The sequence below is a fragment of the Protomyctophum bolini genome, assembly GCF_963924005.1.
Source record: "Protomyctophum bolini genome assembly, chromosome: 14".
Lineage (NCBI taxonomy): Eukaryota > Metazoa > Chordata > Actinopteri > Myctophiformes > Myctophidae > Protomyctophum > Protomyctophum bolini.
In genome coordinates, this window is record NC_137875.1 from 10278574 (window position 1) to 10296899 (window position 18326).

The window sequence follows — 18326 nt, forward strand, 5'->3', positions numbered from 1 at the left end:
CGGTGACTATGCGAAGCCCATGTCAATTGGCCAAAGGGTGGCGCTATAGCACTCAATTGAAAATGCAAACTTTGAACGTGCATATTTCATGAACCGGTTGACCATTGGTAATGACACTTTGATACATATGTGTCTCCTCATGTCGAACAACTTTCGTGTTCTGACTTTTGACCTCTGACCTTTAGATCACCCGCCATTTTGAATGATATGAAAAACATTTAAAATGTATCACCTCCCAGGATCTTTGATCAAAATGCACGAAAACTTCTACACATGAACTTTGGACCTATACGGACAAAAAACCGCAGTACATTTAAGTGAAAAAAGAACGTTTTTATGAGCCAATGAAAATTGCTGGTTTATGAAAATTCTTCTTTTGTCCCTAATACATACATGCAGCGTCATATGCTTTTGCTACTGACTACTGTACAGTATGGTAGAGGGTCATGCCAAATAGCACTGAAAGCGTACAAAGAGAAGTTTGTACGTGAAAACACACTGTAGTAATGGATAAAGACCAGGACAGTTGTTACCAAAAATACTGGATGATGTTACTGTTTAGAATGAGTCAACTGACTGCGTCTGCATAACTCAGTCGGTAGAGCTCTCATCTTAGGACCACAGGGTCACTGTGATTCTTATTTGTGCATATTGTTATTATTGCGTATTGTCTTCTTTCTTGGTCGTGCCTTATCGATGCTTGCAGCTATATTTTAAATTATTATTTATTTTGATGGATCCAACCACCCATCTTCAACCGCTTCTCTGTAGTCGGGTTGCGGAGGCACTAGCTCCAGCAGAGCTATAGAGCTCCAGACATCGCTCTCTCTAGCTGTCTCCTTTCTAAGCGAAGAAGCAGCGACTCTACTCCGGGTCTCTCTCGCGTGTCTGAACTTCTCACTCTATCTCTAAGGGAGATACCAGCCACCCGTCTCATTGTGGCCACTTTGTATACATGACCTCATTCGTAAAAGTACAACAGTATTGGCATCAAAATGTTGTTAAAGTACTAAAAGTACTCGTTATGTAGAATGTCTCATTTCAAGTTTTCAAATGTATACATATATTTTGAAAATAGCAGATCCAGAAGCTCACAATGCATCACATCGTGAGCTTGTAGATCTTCTATTTTCAAATGGCCAAAATGTATAGGGCTTTTTTAAATAATCAAAATCTACGTATAGTAACTAACGGTTTCGAAGAATTGTAGTGGAGTAAAAGTACAATATTTGCCTCTGAGATGTACTGATAATTTGAAATACTCCAGTAACGCAAAGTTAACTCAAAATCTTACTGTACGGTACTTACACCACATCATATGTGTTCATACTGGATTATTCATGGTCACCATGCAGCAAAACTAATGCCCAAATAAATCCAGCGTGAGTGTATAGCACTATATACACTGCATACTGTCAGTAGTACAAGCTTGGGATTTGGGGGAGCTGTCTATTCGCATAAAACGTGAGGTCTTTCGCAAAGTATTAGGTTTCCAGTTGCGGTAGCTTCTATTGAATCAGCTGTTCTTATTGACTGTGACTCCTATAAGCCCCCCTCCCCATCCCCATACCCCTCCTGTCACAATCTTATATAACAGCGTAGCTTTATTTTTACTTAATAATGATTCTTCTCTGTTAGTTTTCCACCAACTCTCTCCCTCTCTGTATCTCTCTCTCTCTCCAACTCTCTGCATCTCACTCTCTCTCTCCCTCCATATCTCTCTCTCTCTCCAACTCTCTGCATCTCACTCTCTCTCTCCCTCCCTCCATCTCTCTCTCTCTCTGCATCTCTCTCTCTCCCTCCCTCCCCCTCTCTCTCTCTCTCTCTGCAGTAGGCCTATGTTTTTTTCCTCTTCACTTTGTTTTTTTCTCGAAAACTTTACGAATAATGAGTAAATTATATGTGTGAAGCAGCTTTGCGCAATGTGGTTGTGGCTGGGGCAGACTTTATACAGGCAGGCAGGGAGTCGGGCCAGTGGTGCTTGGTTGGCCCGGGCCCAGTTGCTTGGCCCCGGGCCCAGGCTGCCAGCAGGCTACAGGCTTCTGGAACCAGTGGAAGAAGTACTCTCTCTCTCTCTCTCTCTCTCTCTCTCTCTGTCTATAACTTAAGTAAAAGTAAGCAATAACACAATATTAGAAACAGCACTCTGCTACGACTACGAGTAAAAACCAGTCCTGTACTCAATGTCCTGTATTTAATATTGTTTTTGTTTTTCATAAATTAACGCCCCAACATGATCATATACTACAGCAAAAAGCAACAGTTTTGGACATATAAGGTTTTCATCCGACAGAGATCTAACATGAGTAAAATAACTAAATGCTGACCGTGTTGCCTTGACTGTGGTGTCTCTCCATCATGCTGTATCTAGGCTACGATGACGCGGAGGAGAGAACACGCCCCCCAGCACCCACACGTCCTTGGCAGGTATTGAACCCGGGACTGTACGTGAGGCATGCTGCAGTCAGTAGCGCTGTCGAGACACGAGGGCTCACCTAGACACAGGATCTGACACGAATTGTGACCTGACTGACAGGATTCAATTTATCCCCCAGGCCTGCTCTATATTAGCTTATTGGTAAAACATTTCAGACGGTATACTTGCGCAGGAAACCAGGTTCAAATCCAGGGTAGAAGAGGAAAGTTGCATAGTGCTGCTTTAAAGTAGATAGCACTTAGTTACTTTCTACCACTGTGCCAACCATAATGTAGAGTAGGCACTTTTATTTTTATGTATTTTTATCCCCGGCTGTAATTCTGCCCTCCCCTCCCTAGTGCATCTGTTCGCTCCCATATTTTGTCTGGCACCGAGTGCAGACGTCACATATGTCCTGCTATTATTTGTATAAACAATGGGCAGATTGTTTGTTTGCACCCGGAAATTGGTCCCAGCTGTGGGTTTCGTTGCACCGGAATAATCCTGTTTCACAGGAGGCGGAGAGAGAGCAGAGCCATAGAACAATCCACCTGAAGCAATGCCGCACAAGTGCACAGGTGGAAGAGGAGAAATTAAAATGAACGAGTGCCAAGTTTTGCCAACAGGCCTGTCCAGCCATCCCTCTCTCTCCCCCGCACTCTCAGAAAACAAACAGAAAGCCCTCAGCCGCAGACTTCACAAAGACGGAGCATAAAAAGGCAATGAAATGTGGAAATGAGCATGGAAGTCAAAACATGGAGTGTTGTGGGCTGGGTGTCTCTTTACACGGCTTCTCATGCAGCGTTACTCTAATGGGCATCTTGTGCAATGCGACTCGGGGCACTTGTTTCTCTTTGTGTCAGACACAGTGACACGCTAGGTTAGCCGATTACATCTGTCATGTCCCATCATCCACCACACAAAGAAGTATACCCACTTGGGGAGAGTTGGTGGCGTTAGCTACAGTTTGTGGGTCCAATGGAATTAAGAGGTTTTGCCCAAAGTGCTTTTTAATACTTTTCACACACAGACGTAAAGGGTGTTCAATAGAATTGATTCATGAACAAAAGCCTTAAAACACATAGTTAGGTTTCCACCCGACAGCAACGAATATTATGCTTGCTGTGCCTGTTAGGTAGAAAGTTAGAAACCCCTTACATGTTTTGTGTTTTTTTTGTTAAATGAACACCCAATCATACTACAGCGATCAAACGCGTGTGAAGCAATACATTTTGAGCTTGTAGTATACTTTTTGCTATTTTGAATTTGAATCCTGAAAAGTAACAGCATGGGGTTTTCACCCAACTGAGCTACGATGTTCAAAGTTGTTATGGGAGTAAAAAGTACAAAAGTCTAAAATAGCAGCTTGTAGATCGGTTAGTTTTGAATAGCTATAGGGTATAAAATAGGGGTTCAATAACTCACTCATGTCAAATAATTGGAGTGGTTTAACCTAAGTAACAGTATAAGAACGTGAAGTACTGTACTTAAGTACAGTTACCGTACTTAAGTACAGTACTTGGCGTACTTAGTTACTTTTCCACCCCTTTGCAAGGCCGGTCCTTAATGCCAATATCAAAGCGAGTGCAGGCTCTATTCATGTGGTTGAAAACACACAACTCCAAATGTGGCATGACATCATCAGTGGGACCTGAGACCGCATCGCGCAGCGGAGGTGTCAGCCACAGACGAAGGAGAACACCAGCACCGATCAAAACATGTTTTCCCAGAGCCAAATAACCCCCAGTACACCCCACTACACACTCACTACACTCACTACACCCCCACCAGGCCACCACACTCACTACACCACACTACACACTCACTACACTCACTACACCCCCACCAGGCCACCACACTCACTACACCACACTATACACACTCACTACACTCGCACTACAACCTCCCCCCCAGCCCCAGCGGGAGTGAGCCCAGAACCACCGCGGCTGGGCTGCCGGGATGGGACGAGGCAGCCAGGAGTCTCAGTGCCATTGCTGCCTCATCCCAGCTATATGATGATGGGCTTTATGGACCAAATCATATATCATCACGATATGTTTTCGACCAAATACAGATATTGCATTTTTTTTCTTTTTTACTACTTGATTATACTTAACCCATTTTGGGCGGGAATCCCTTTTGGTGTTAGCATCATGTTATGCTTTAGCTATTGAAAAATAGCAGATCTACAAGGTCATACTGTAGCACGCCACCGAGTGGCGCGCGACGAGCGTGTAGGTCTGCTATTTTTGAAAAATCGAAGAACGACTGACATGGAAAGATGTTTCAGAAAACTGTCAGGATTTAGAAGACATTTTTAGGTCAAAATAACACCATGAAAAGTAGCAGAGTAATTTACTTCCTCCCACATTATTATTATATTGTGAAATATTTATGAACCGGATCGGGCTGAAACCTTGCCAAAATATGGGAGGCCTACCTCACAGAAATGTCATAGAATGGATGATAGATGCCACTGTCTTCGGGACGGTGCTTGAGGCATGTCGAGGACTTCAAATATCTCGGGCCTGGACTGCTTCATCGGAACAGGATCTGAAGGTCCGGAGAGCACTTGGCCTGGAATGCCCTGCGTGGGATGAGGAGTGTGGAGATCAGACAAAGAGAAAAGAAAAAGGCGGCTGTTCGTACCTACTAGAAGAGTCAGTATACTGCTGTATGGGGCTGAGGCATGGACCCTCACAGTAGAGTCAGTACTGCTGTATGGGGCTGAGACATGGACCCTCACAGTAGAGTCAGTACTGCTGTATGGGGCTGAGACATGGACCCTCACAGTGGAGTCAGTACTGCTGTATGGGGCTGAGACATGGACCCTCACAGTAGAGTCAGTACTGCTGTATGGGGCTGAGACATGGACCCTCACAGTGGAGTCAGTACTGCTGTATGGGGCTGAGACATGGACCCTCACAGTGGAGTCAGTACTGCTGTATGGGGCTGAGACATGGACCCTCACAGTAGAGTCAGTACTGCTGTATGGGGCTGAGACATGGACCCTCACAGTAGAGTCAGTACTGCTGTATGGGGCTGAGACATGGACCCTCACAGTAGAGTCAGTATACTGCTGTATGGGGCTGAGACATGGACCCTCACAGTAGAGTCAGTACTGCTGTATGGGGCTGAGACATGGACCCTCACAGTAGAGTCAGTACTGCTGTATGGGGCTGAGACATGGACCCTCACAGTAGAGTCAGTACTGCTGTATGGGGCTGAGACATGGACCCTCACAGTAGATTGGACCCTCACAGTAGATTCTGGACACTGCCTGTGTAGCATTACGCGGGAAGCGGGGATTGAACCCGGGGCTCCCACTCGCCAGAGCAACGCGCAACCTATACCGTGCCAATAGGGCTGAGCTCGATTGGCAGTGCTGTTGGCAGACTTTGATGTTTCTGAACGTGAATCCTAAAAAGGCACGTAAGTCACGTAGCTCTCGTATCTTTTATGATGACATAATATCCACAGTACTTTGCCCTGCCTTTATCCCAACCTCTGATGAATTGATGATTCACTGATGAAAATCCTCTGACTCCAAAACTCTGATGAAATGTGGTGCACGGCACGTGCGTGTGTATGTGTATGTGCATGTGTGTGTGTGTGAGCAGTGCGATACCAGGCATCACATTACATTCTACCTGGACATTCAGCATTGCCGGCGGTTCAGCTTTTAGAGTGCAGCGCGTCATGTCATCACGGCACAGTGTGTGTGAACAGTCCCAGCTCCACTGTTATTGTTGACATCACCCAGAAGTTAAATAGGAGGCTCTATCTAACCTGCTTTTTGGCTCGCGTTCACACACACACACACACACACACACACACACACACACACACACACACACACACACACACACACACACACACTCAACACAGCATTGTGCTGAATGTGTGTGTAATCCTTTTGTTTAATGATAAATTCCCAGGGAAATGGAGATTTCCCCTCGTTGCGCAATCAAACAGATTGTCATTGTGGAGTAGTGTGCTTTCACAAAGGTGAATAGAGTGCATTGTGCCAAGCAAGCCAACCCTTCCCTCTCTGTGAAAAGTAATAATTCAAATTGTGTTTTCTTAAGGGCAAACAAGCTTTGATCTGGCTTCTTCATTCCATGGTTAAGTGTGTGCATGGCTTTCATTTTGACACGTTAACAACGCATTACCTTGCATACAGCCTGTCTCGTTGCTCTCCTTTTTTAGATTATTATCAGTTGATGGCTTACTTATGAAGGTTGTTTATTCAGAGCGGTCTTTAATACTGGATCGGTGGTGCAGTATTTAATTAACCGTAGAACACTAAACACGGGTGATTTTCACCTGGACAATTATATTTTTGTAATTTTCATAATGTTGCTGATGGTGGTGGGTGGGTCTTGCAGTACCTTCATGATGTTCAGTGACATCCTAGAAGGTAGGTTTGTTTCCCTGCATGCCCACATCCCCGTTTTGTTTTTCAACAGGCAGGTGTTCGGGTGAATTTCACCCGTGTTTACTGTTAAGTGATAGAGAAAAATAAAGATAAATGTGTTTGTTCTTTTCCCACTGGACCATTCTCACATGTCCCAGGAATGGGTGAACCAAAGGAGAAGTTCCCAGCACCATTTAGTTTAACCTTTTTTTCCAGGATTTCTTTTTAATAATACCCTCGTTTTTCTAACGATTTTGCCTCTGTATGATAGTCTTGATGAAACATTAAAGAAGAGTGGCTCAGGTTGCCATATATTGCTGTACTTCAATATATTTAATTAATATATATACCTGTGTTTAGTGATGGTGTGACAAAATGTATGTTTAGTGATCTAGGGTTAATACAAGTATCAATACTGCAATGTAGAACTACTCTGTAACAAGTCTAGAATTTAAAATGTAGAGTAAAAGTGCAAAAGTAGGCATATTGGCATCAAAATGTTGGCATCAAAGTACCAAAAGTAAGAAATACTCATTATGCAGAATGTCTCATTTCAAGTTTTCAAATGTATAACAAATCATTTGAAAATAGCAGAGCAGTAAATGTATGTTTTGCAATAATAATCCATATATACAAAGTAACTAGTAATTAAATCTTTCAAATTAACGTACCCCTTTAAAACAACTAACAGGTAACCAGTGGAGTGCAGATAACATGGGTGTAATGTACAGTACTACAGTAGCATTTTGGGCGGGAACCCCTTTAGCTATTGAAAAATAGCAGATCTACAAGCTCATATATATCTACGAGCTTGTAGGTCTGCTATTTTTGAAAAATCGTGAAAATATTTTTTTCTGAAAACTGGAGGATTTGGAAGATTTTTTTCATTTCGAGGTCAGGCCTAAATGGGTTAAGTGAATGTACTTAGTTACTTTCCACCACTGTCAGTTGATGGTTCACTCATGAAGGTTGTTTATTCAGAGCGGTCTTTAATACTGCATCGGCGGTGTTTGGCAGCCACCGCTAGAACAACAACAGAGCTGTAACTCAGGTACTCAGGCAGAGAAAAGCCGTATTGTATAAAAAGCCTCTCGCAGATCTCGAAACCGAGATAGCAGAGGTTTTTGAATGCCTGCCCATGAAAAACAAACAAGCCTCCCCAGTTTTATAGCCTATTAAGTGTTACCATATTGCAAGCGCGGCGACGGAATATTGATGAAGCTCGAATCCCCAGATCGACTTGTGTCTTTTTTTCAAGCCTGAGGATGTGCAAATATAACGCACCGACATATAAGAAATCTGCCGCGAGAAGGTTACAGTGTGCTCCAGGTGATGATGCATATTCACGTTATCTTTGCTGTCAACACCTTGCATCTCCATATTTCTATGTTTCTTATGTTGAGGCCAAGCCCCCAGAGCGGCTGGGACACGTTGAACTACTGGCCAAAGCTGGAACTGCAGGCAGGCAGCACACAGCTGGGGTTTAGCACAGAGTGCTCATTCATGGATCGCACTTCTGCATTTTGGACACCAAATGTCGGTGTCCAAATTGAGGAAACATGGAAGTGTTCAAACGCCAGTGAGCAACTTCCATCGAAATGAATAGTGGGGGCAGGGCAGTATCCGCTCTCAACTTTAGATATAAAGCTATTGTTAATTCCCACCATCGTGTCCAAATACATAGCAATTTGGGGATCCTTGGCATGAAAACTGTTTGAGAACCAGTGAACCACTGATTTGTAGAATCGCCCCAGGTCTTTAGCCTGACAATGGCCAACAGAGGCGAGGAGGATATTCAACATATAATATTCAGACGGTTACTGGCATGCCAGCCGGATTGGGGCTTAAAATAAACGGACCAAAAACCACAAATCCAATAAACATCGGAGGCCAGACACTGGAACAAATGCACATATCTGGGAAGTGTGATAGCAGTGGACGGTGGGACAGAGGAAGATGTGAAGTCACGAATAGGGAAAGCAAGAGCAACATTCAACATTTTAAATAAGATCTGGAAAACCAAAAATATTTCACTCAATACAAAACTCAAAATCTTCAACTCCAATGTCAAATCCGTACTTCTGTACGGATCAGAAACCTGGAGGACCACCAACTACATCACCAATAAACTGCAGACAACATCAACCTATGGGAACGCACCAAACAAGAAACAATAAAGATACAGCTGATGAGGAGAAAGTGGAGCTGGATTGGTCACACATTAAGAAAAAACTAAACAGCAATAACTAAACAGGCAGTAACGTGGAACCCACAAGGAAAACGGAGCAGAGGGAGACCCAAAAACACCTGGAGAAGGAGCACGAAGCTAGATGTCAAACAGAAGGGACTGACGTGGAAACAGCTGGAGAGGATGGCGCAAGACAGACGAGGGTGGAAGCGACTCATCAATGGCCTATGTTCCGAAAGGAATACAAAGGCCTAAGTAAAAGTAAGTACTGGCATGCCATCACATCAGGAGGATGAGTGTTGTTGTTTCCAGTCATGTAGTCGCCCCGCTCGGCCCCCTGGGGCAACGCTGAGTCACCCTTTAGGTATGACCATGCTGAATGCCTGTCGGTTAGGATGCCATCGCCCGGGTGATTGCACTGTTATTATACAACTCTCACACCTCAAATCCTTCAGACGATTTACGCACGTGCACGTGTGTGTTTGGATTACTATACGTTTGAGGGACAGCACATCCCCACAGGTTTTATGGTTAAAAAAATGATTTTGATAAAATACGTTTACGATTAGAAACAAGATTCAGGTTCAGGGATTAGAGGTCAGGATTAGATTAAGTATAGGGGATGTTTTTTATTTCCAGTCAGAATCTATATAGCATTCGGATATTGTGGAATAGTTGTATCTGGCTTACGCGATACTAGCCTGTCACCAACACCCTATAGACACCACTAGACAGCTTGCGGAAGGCTGATAATATCGACCCCGGTCCGAAAACCTTTTATACAAATGAAATATTGGGCGGCAGTGTGCAAACATGATTGACATAGGCCTAAAATTAGGTTGATTTCTTTACAATTTCTTAAACTCCACGACATTTGGCCCTCACAAGTAAATTATAGTATGTGAGAGTGCGCGTGCTTGTGTGTCTAACGCACACACAGAAGCACACACACACACACACACACACACACAGGCCTTCCACGGAGTCGGGGCACATGCCTGTGGCCAGTGTTAGTGTGTGGTTGTGGCTGTAATGACGGGTGGCTCTGACAGAGCCAGATTCCAGGACCCCCGCAAACATGACTTGGCCACGACGGCTGCACACAGCATATTGTAATGCTGACAATGCCACCATTATGCTTAATTACAGCAGCAGGGGCACTGGCAATATACAAATAAAAGTGTTCAAATGACGTACGTACACGTCTCTCTCTCTCTAAGTGGGTCTGCGTTTCTAGAGCGCCGATTAGCGCTTTCATCCCGGAATGCTTTGCGATGTGCATTATTTTCACATTCCCATTCAAGCACACACATTCCCACACTCCACCCGACGGGAGAGGCAACCATGCAACTGCAAGGCACCAACCTGCTCATCAGGAGCAGTTAAGGGCGGTGGTATTTTGATTCCAATCATCCATAAGGGTCTCTTTTGGGTTTGTCAATCATTTATCAAGGAGGCCCTCCCGCAAAGATGAGGTGAGGTGAAATTAAACCAACTTTTACTTGTATAACTGGATGTAACAATAAGCTTTTCATTCACGTAATAATTGTAGAATAATTTCTATGATTCCAGAAGTATGTACCTCAGAGCAGAGTCTCCAACACCCAGCCATCTGTCTGTGAAGAGTGACACGTCTAAAGGAGAACCCTTTAACTTCAGTAATGAACCTGGACCTCCAGATACACCGTATGTCAATCCTCCTGTACAATATAAAGCATAACAGACACTCAGACAGTAACAATCAAATGGGACTTATTAAACAATAGAACAGTAATGTAGATCCATGTCAAATGGGACTTATTAAACAATAGCAACTATTTATTATATTGAAGTAACATGATAATTATAAAAACATTAATTTTATTCCATAGTCTGTACCTCAGACCCCCAGTTGCTCTGTTCATATCGTCAATACATGCATATCTAGTACTTTTGATGCTTTTTTGTGACGCTGTAGCAGTGCAAAGAGAAAAAGAAAAGAAAAAGAAGAAACACCAAAATGGAGATAGGAGGATTTCTGGCCCGACAGCAACGCTATGTATAGGTGGTCCTATAGTGTATATGTCCGAGGTCAACTCGGTACAGTGCAGGAATGATGATTAGTAGTCCTTAAAGGTGGTTGTATGCCATTATGACGTCCTTCTTTCTCCTCCTGTCACAACAGCTCACCCATCCCTGTGACGTGCGGCCTCAAGCACACCTCTCCCTTCAGAGAAGGAGGTGGTGGAAGGAGAGACAGTGCATGGATGTAGACACACGGGGGAGATCTTAACCTCTCCCTCCAGAGGAGGAGGTGGTGGAAGGAGAGACAGTGCATGGATGTAGACACACGGGGGAGATCTTAACCTCTCCCTCCAGAGGAGGAGGTGGTGGAAGGAGAGACAGTGCATGGATGTAGACACACGGGGGAGATCTTAACCTCTCCCTCCAGAGGAGGAGGTGGTGGAAGGAGAGACAGTGCATGGATGTAGACACACGGGGGAGATCTTAACCTCTCCCTCCAGAGGAGGAGGTGGTGGAAGGAGAGACAGTGCATGGATGCAGACACGGGGGAGATCTTATCTCAGCTCTGTCAGAAGAGACGAAGAGGAGCGTGTTGTTTGGCTCCTTTTTGATCTGACACGAGAATCAAGCAAACGAAAAGCACAGTAATTTCCTCACCATCTTCTAATCCAAAACGAGCCCTAATTACAGGCAGCGAGGTGTATTTGGGGAGGATTCGTGGCCTACATATTAGAGCGTATCCATTGCACAACAGGCAGGAAATGCGGTGTGCTGCTTGCTTGCTGTGCAAAGTCAGAGAGATGGATGGATATCTTTTTTTTTCTTCTTCCCTCTTTTTGGATTGCATCACAAAGCGTTGATGTCGGAGAAACCTTGTATCTCCTTATTTCAACTTCTTATGATTTGAGTTTTTTTCCTGCCCCCTAAATTAATGCACCTACTTCATCCACACTTAAAGTGTTAAGCAAAATATCTACAAGCTCACAAATCAATACAATGTGATGCGTTGTTATGAGCTTGTGGATTGAAGTTCTCAGTCACCAAGATAGATCAGTCATTTGGATGAAATGACTGATGACTGAAATTTCATTCTATAAAAAAAAAAGTGCACCGACAATAGCTGATATACAAGCTTGCAGATCAACTATTTTCGGTTATTCGCTTTGTTAAGAGTATTTTGTCTGTAAGGGGTCAAAATAGAGTTCAGAAGCATTTTCCACAAACGTGAAAGGTCTCAGAAAATGTCATAGAAGCAAAGGTTAAAGCCACAATCTGTGAATTCCTCGTCTGGCAAGTTATGAATGATACCGTCGTATATACCGGCATAAGATTTATTTCTTTAGTCTGTGGGGTTTAATAAGCATCATTGTCCCAAAATGAAAAGTATTAACCCATTTTGGGCGGGAACCACTTTTGGTGTTAGCATTATGTTATGCTTTAGCTATTGAAGAATAGCAGATCTACAAGCTCATAGGTGGCGCGCTACGAGCTTGTAGGTCTGCTATTTTTACGACTGACATAGAAACATAGCTTTTTCAGAAAACTGTCAGGATGTAGAAGACATTTTTAGAATCTGATCTCAGGTAAAAAACAAGAGCAGGTGCGATTAAATAATAACTACACGTGGAAACGTTACCTGAAAAAGTAACAGCGTCTTTAGGGACATACAAGGTTTCCGCCGCGACAGTGCTGAGGTAAATCTCCAAAGCCCCAGTAGTGGTACACCTCATTCCATGAGTCCTTCTTGTGTAGATTGAGCAAGATGAAGTAATTAGAGACTTTAGCTACTAGCTATCTCTCCCCCTATGCTTCAACATGAATGGAAAGGCTATATAATTAGAAACTCTATAGCCCAGCAGGAGAACACCAAAGGCTTTAAGGTGGCAAAGGCTCGCCAGGTCACCGTGATGCAAGTTTGTTATTAGCTCATTTGATACGGGAGGGAGCAGCAAGCATCCTGTACACACACACACACACACACACACACGCACACACACACGCGCCCCATCGTGACGGACCATCCCAAAAAGATCTGAGGAGGATGTGCAACATGCTGTAATAAGCCCGAAGTGATAACTCATAAAAGCCACTTGTTTGTGACGTGTGTGTGCACGTGTGTGTGTGTGTGTGTGAGCATGTGCTTCTGTGTGTGCGTTAATAGACACACAAGCACGTGCACGCGCACACAGATGTTGGTATTACTATACTTGTGAGGTCATCCCGATTGAGCAGGGCAATATTATTCATGCCATTTAAAAAAGAAATACAATTCCTTAACACCGACAATAGCCGATCTACAAGCTCACAACGCATTGCGCGTCATAAACACACAAACACACAAAAACACACACACACACACACACACACACACACACACACACACACACACACGATACAATGATACCTGGCCTGAGCCTCAAACACTGCGTTGTGTCCAATAGGAGTTCAACATGACCTAGCGAGTGTTCCAATAACTCTTGCTTTCCAGAACGGATCCTTTGGTATTTTGGAATGCAACAACAAACATTCCCAGCGTTACCTCGTTCTCAGCGAATACATGGAACAAATATTCAACTGTACAGCCAACCTTTGACTTCTTAGAGCAGTGTTTCATACCAAAGAGGAACTCCCAAATTGATATTTGGCCGCGGACGGACCCCCATCTGGAAACATTTTGTCCCCGGGACTCCTGGATATTTTAACACGATCACAACACACTTGTAGATCGGCCATTTTTGCAGTATAAAATTAGCTTAAAGGGGTTAAACTGGTTTTGATGCTATAACTCATTTTGCTGAGGGACCCCCTGGAACCCCCTGGCCCGGACCTCTGCTGTAGAGCTGCAACTAAACTCGCTGAACAAAAGCACTGTTTGTATTGTTTTCAGCAAGTTAAGTTTGTTGCTGTCGGGCAGAAACCTCTTATCTCCACATTCTAACTTTTTGTGGGGAGGTTTTTCCGCAAATCAACCCTACTTGATCATACTACAGTCCAGTACAGTGTCATACAAAAGCATAAAAAGTTGATCTACAGGCTCGAAATACGACGGGAAGCCACACGTTTTGAGCTTGTCTGCTACTTTTTACCATTTTGTAATTTGAATCCTGAAGAGCAACATATTTTGGACAATATGAGGTTTCCACCCGATAAGAGACGATTAGCCAAAAAAAAGGAGGGAGCCGAGCATAATCTCAGGTTATCAGTGACTTTTTAATAAAACAAATATATTCACATTTCTTTGCAATGTAACTTAAAAAATATAGACATTTACATAGTATATAACAATATATTTGTGTACACATTTACAATATTGGAAATGAACCATGCAGCACCATGTCCTTATAATACCGGTGTTGACAGAATTCAATAGCTCAGTTAAGTGCCACCTCCATTATAAGCTATTTACAATACAGTAATTTACTGCAAATAATCTGAGGCTTTAAGTTCCATAAAAAGAGAAACAAAAACAGCTCTGCCACTTCCGACGATGACATTAAAATCGGTGTCTTTTCCCGAGAACCGCCCACGAAGTGCCGAGCCTAACTTATACTCATACTAACTATGTTTCGTGCGATAAAGTATAAATGAGGCTTCTTCACTTCTCCCCTCCCCTCCCTCCCCCCCTCCTCCTCCTCCTCCTCCTCCTCCTCCAACTTCCGATTCCTCCGTCTGTCCAATGGGAAATCGGATCCGGTCCAACCTCACACTGCCCGCATTCCTCCGGGGGCATATCACTTTCCCACCAGGAATCATGTCTATCCGTTCTCCGGGTGCTGCATGTGTTTGTGTCAGCGACTTTTTTTTTGGCAGGAAAGGATGTGGAGGTGTTCGGTTTATTTGTGTGTGTGTGTGTGTGTGTGTGTGTGTGTGTGTGTGTGTGTGTGTGTGTGTGTAGTGCGAGTGTGCAGTGGTGGAAAGTACATTTACTTTGAGGTACCGTATTTGTACTTTTTCGTAGTAGTACTATTTCTATTTTCCAATACTATTACTTCTACTCCACTACATCCTGGATCCAAATACTGTACTTTTACTCTACTATAATTATTTGAAAACTTTAGTTGCTGCTTGGTTACTTTGTAGATTTAGATTATTATTATTAGAAAGCTAATTAACCACTTCAGTCTGAAGTCTTACTTGTAACAAAGCATGTATATATTGCAGTATTGATACTTTTACTTAAGTAAGAAATGTGAGTACTTTTCCCACCACTGATGTAGTGTGAGTGCATATGTAGTGTTGTGTGTGTGTGTAGTGTGTATGTGTCAGCGTCTCTGGCAGGTGTGTAGGTTCCGGGCACCCGTCCTGCTGACAGTATGGTCTCTCTCTCCTCCTCGCTCTCCCCCCCCTCCCCCGCCTCCTCGCTCGGGTCGACAGGCCAGGCTGTCGCCACAGTCGCAGCGCTGGAACAGCTCCAGGCCGTGCGCGCCCTTCCTGCGGTGGCGTGTGCACACCTGGCCCGCCGTCAGCACGGGCTTGCATATGCGTGACCAGAAGTGGCGCGCGCAGCACAGGCCCTCGGAGCAGTCTGTGGTCCGCAGGCACGTATCTCCCTCCTGGCCTAGATTGGAGAGAGAGAGAGAGAGAGAGAAAGGTTACATCACTGGTCAACATACTTTTTTTTAAACTCCCAATAACTCTGAGAGTGTGGAAATGGAACCAATAGTGAACTAATAGTGCCAGCTGTACATTAGAGTTACAGACGTGTAAGAAATCCATTTGGTTCCATACAGACATGTAAAGGGTCCATTTGGTTCCATTTGCGCACTATTAGAGTTACACACGTGTAAGGGTCCATGTATACACTATTAGAGTTACAGACATGTAAGGGATGGACCCTTACATGTCTGTAACTCTAATTGGTTCTATTTGTACACCATAGAGTTACAGACATATAAGGGTCCATTTGGTTCCATTTGTACACCATAGAGTTACAGACATGTAAGGGTCCATTTGGTTCCATTTGTACACCATAGAGTTACATACAGACATGTAAGGGTCCATTTGTACACCATAGAGTTACAGACATGTAAGGGTCCATTTGGTTCCATTTGTACACCATAGAGTTATACAGACATGTAGAGTCCATTTGGAACCCCCTCAATGAATCTTTCTTGGTGGTCCCTGGACCACTGCATTGCGCACAGAAACATATTGAGATCTCAATACTGATCTCAATATGTTTCTGCACGGCATAGAAAATAACGGTAGTGTATAGTCTACCGTTATTCGCTATGCCGTGCAGAAGTTTTTGAAAAAAAGCGTATACCGTCTGCTAATCATTTCATCTATTGACCATGTGCGAGCATATAGCCTATACATGTGCATGTCACACAGGGAACAATTATGGTATGAAGTCTAAAATATCCTAGACTACAGCACTGATTAACATGTCTTGATGTTGCTATGTGAACTTTGAGCCAACACAAGGACAGCTTTGGTTCTATTTCATAAAGAGAAGACGGTAGGCTACAATAAAGGTTACAAGCGGTTACCTTTGACAGAGTGGGGCTGATGCCCATGGCCAGAGGGGGGTCTCTTGGCATGGTGCTCCATGGTGTTATTGTTGTGGCCGTGCCAACCCGTGATCGTGGCCGCATCCATGGCTTCCAAATCATTCGCTGGCTGGCACACACCTGGAAAATGACAAAGAAAAAAATTGTCATTATATTATATACCGCCTCAAAGGACCAATTTTATTTACTCGTCTGAATTATACTAAATTGCATCATTTTAACAATCAACATGTGTAAGAAAAGTATAGGCTACTTATCAATGTGAATGTTTGTTTGACACGTTGATGATATGGGCATGATATGCACCTTTATTGTACCTATGAGGGCGGATTCTGCCAAAGCATTTCAATGGGATTTTGCAGAAATCTGCAGCAAAACAACTCCATTCCCATTGCATTGGCAGAAGCCGCCCTCATAGGTACAATAAAAGTGTGTGGCTGGTGTGACCCTGCCCTGAGGCACTTGAATCTACCAAAGTATTTCATGCAAAGGTAAATGGTTTGTGCTGTGCTGTGCCAAACTAATAGGATGAGCCTGGTCTCCTCACCGTTGCTGCAGCGGTTCCCAGCGCAGCACATCGCGTCCCGTGCGCAACGCTTCCGGCTCTTTCGGCACGGGAGACACGCGCCGCGGGCGTCGTTGCAGAACTCATCGGCTACACACTCGTCATCATCCGAGCAAACACCTGACTGGAATTAAAAAAACAATTAAAACATTGGAAGGAGAACAGTGGCAGCACTGAATTAAAGTCGGGAGACCGTCCATCCCATGGTAACAGCATTTGAATGTTGTTATTTTTCTTTTTTTTAATGAATTGAATATATATGGTAGGACCCGAATGGTGCTATCCTTTTAGACCAAGTGTTTGACTGCAGGCTACACTCTGTCGCTGTTTACATTTCTGTCTAATAAAGTAGCCTTACTAGCCTATTCAATCAATCAACCAAACAAACAGCAGAAACCTTTTTGATATTACGCACAGTCAATTTTTGGAGATGGAGGGGGATGTTTCAATTTACCTGCACGGGGGCGTCCACGGGGGGTATCCTGTGTCCCACGCTGGCCAGCGTGGAGGTGCGTGGACTCGGGCTGACCGGATCGGTGCCTCCCTGCTTGGCACCGGCAGCGCCACCGCGGCCGGGCTCGTTCTTGATGGCATTGGAGTTCATCAACACACTCCCCGCGTAAGCATTCCCAAAGTATCCAAACAGCGTGAGATACACGGCCACGAAGCGACGCACCGACAACAACTGCACCATGATTCTTCCCCGTGGTACAACAAAAACGAAAGAAAACAAAAAGAGAATCCGATTTCTTCTGATGGGTAAAACTATGGTGAAAAGAAACCCGACCAAAAAAAAAAGGCAAAGATGTCAGTGTTGAAGCGAATCCTCCTGAGTCAAGACAAGGTTCCCAGCGCGATGTTTCTTTCTACCATGCGGTTTGGTTGGATCGTGGAGGTCTCCTGACGCACGGGGCTCCGTGGATGTTCTCTTATACATGTGGACTTGTTTGTCTACCCCGCCCCTCACCGAGCACAACAAAGACAGAGGGATGGGGTTTCAAAGGCTCAGGCGCCTAGAAGCTCCGCAGCGTCACCGACTCACTGTACGGAAACGGACCATCCATCCCTCTCTCTCTCTGCCCTCCTGTCAGTTAAGATTGCGTTTCACAATGTATGTTTGTCAGTCAGTGTCTGTGCGTGTGCGCGCGCGTGCGTAACCCGCGCGCAATTCCATTATCAGTGTTACTTCTACTTTACTCTGATCTGTAGGCTACCAAATGGAC

The 18326-nt window shown here is 44.2% G+C and overlaps 1 protein-coding gene across 1 annotated transcript; it reads right to left on the reverse strand.

Moving 5' to 3' along the window:
- Window positions 1–15286: 15286 nt before the first annotated feature.
- On the reverse strand, window positions 15287–18326 carry LOC308328133 (dickkopf-related protein 1-like). Its single transcript, XM_080781852.1, has 4 exons — window positions 17558–18326; window positions 17086–17227; window positions 16518–16658; window positions 15287–15583 (listed from the first exon to the last, which is right to left on the reverse strand). Exons 1-4 carry the CDS (start codon window positions 17795–17797, stop codon window positions 15288–15290), a joined length of 819 nt encoding a protein of 272 aa, XP_080637978.1. The 5' UTR covers window positions 17798–18326; the 3' UTR covers window position 15287.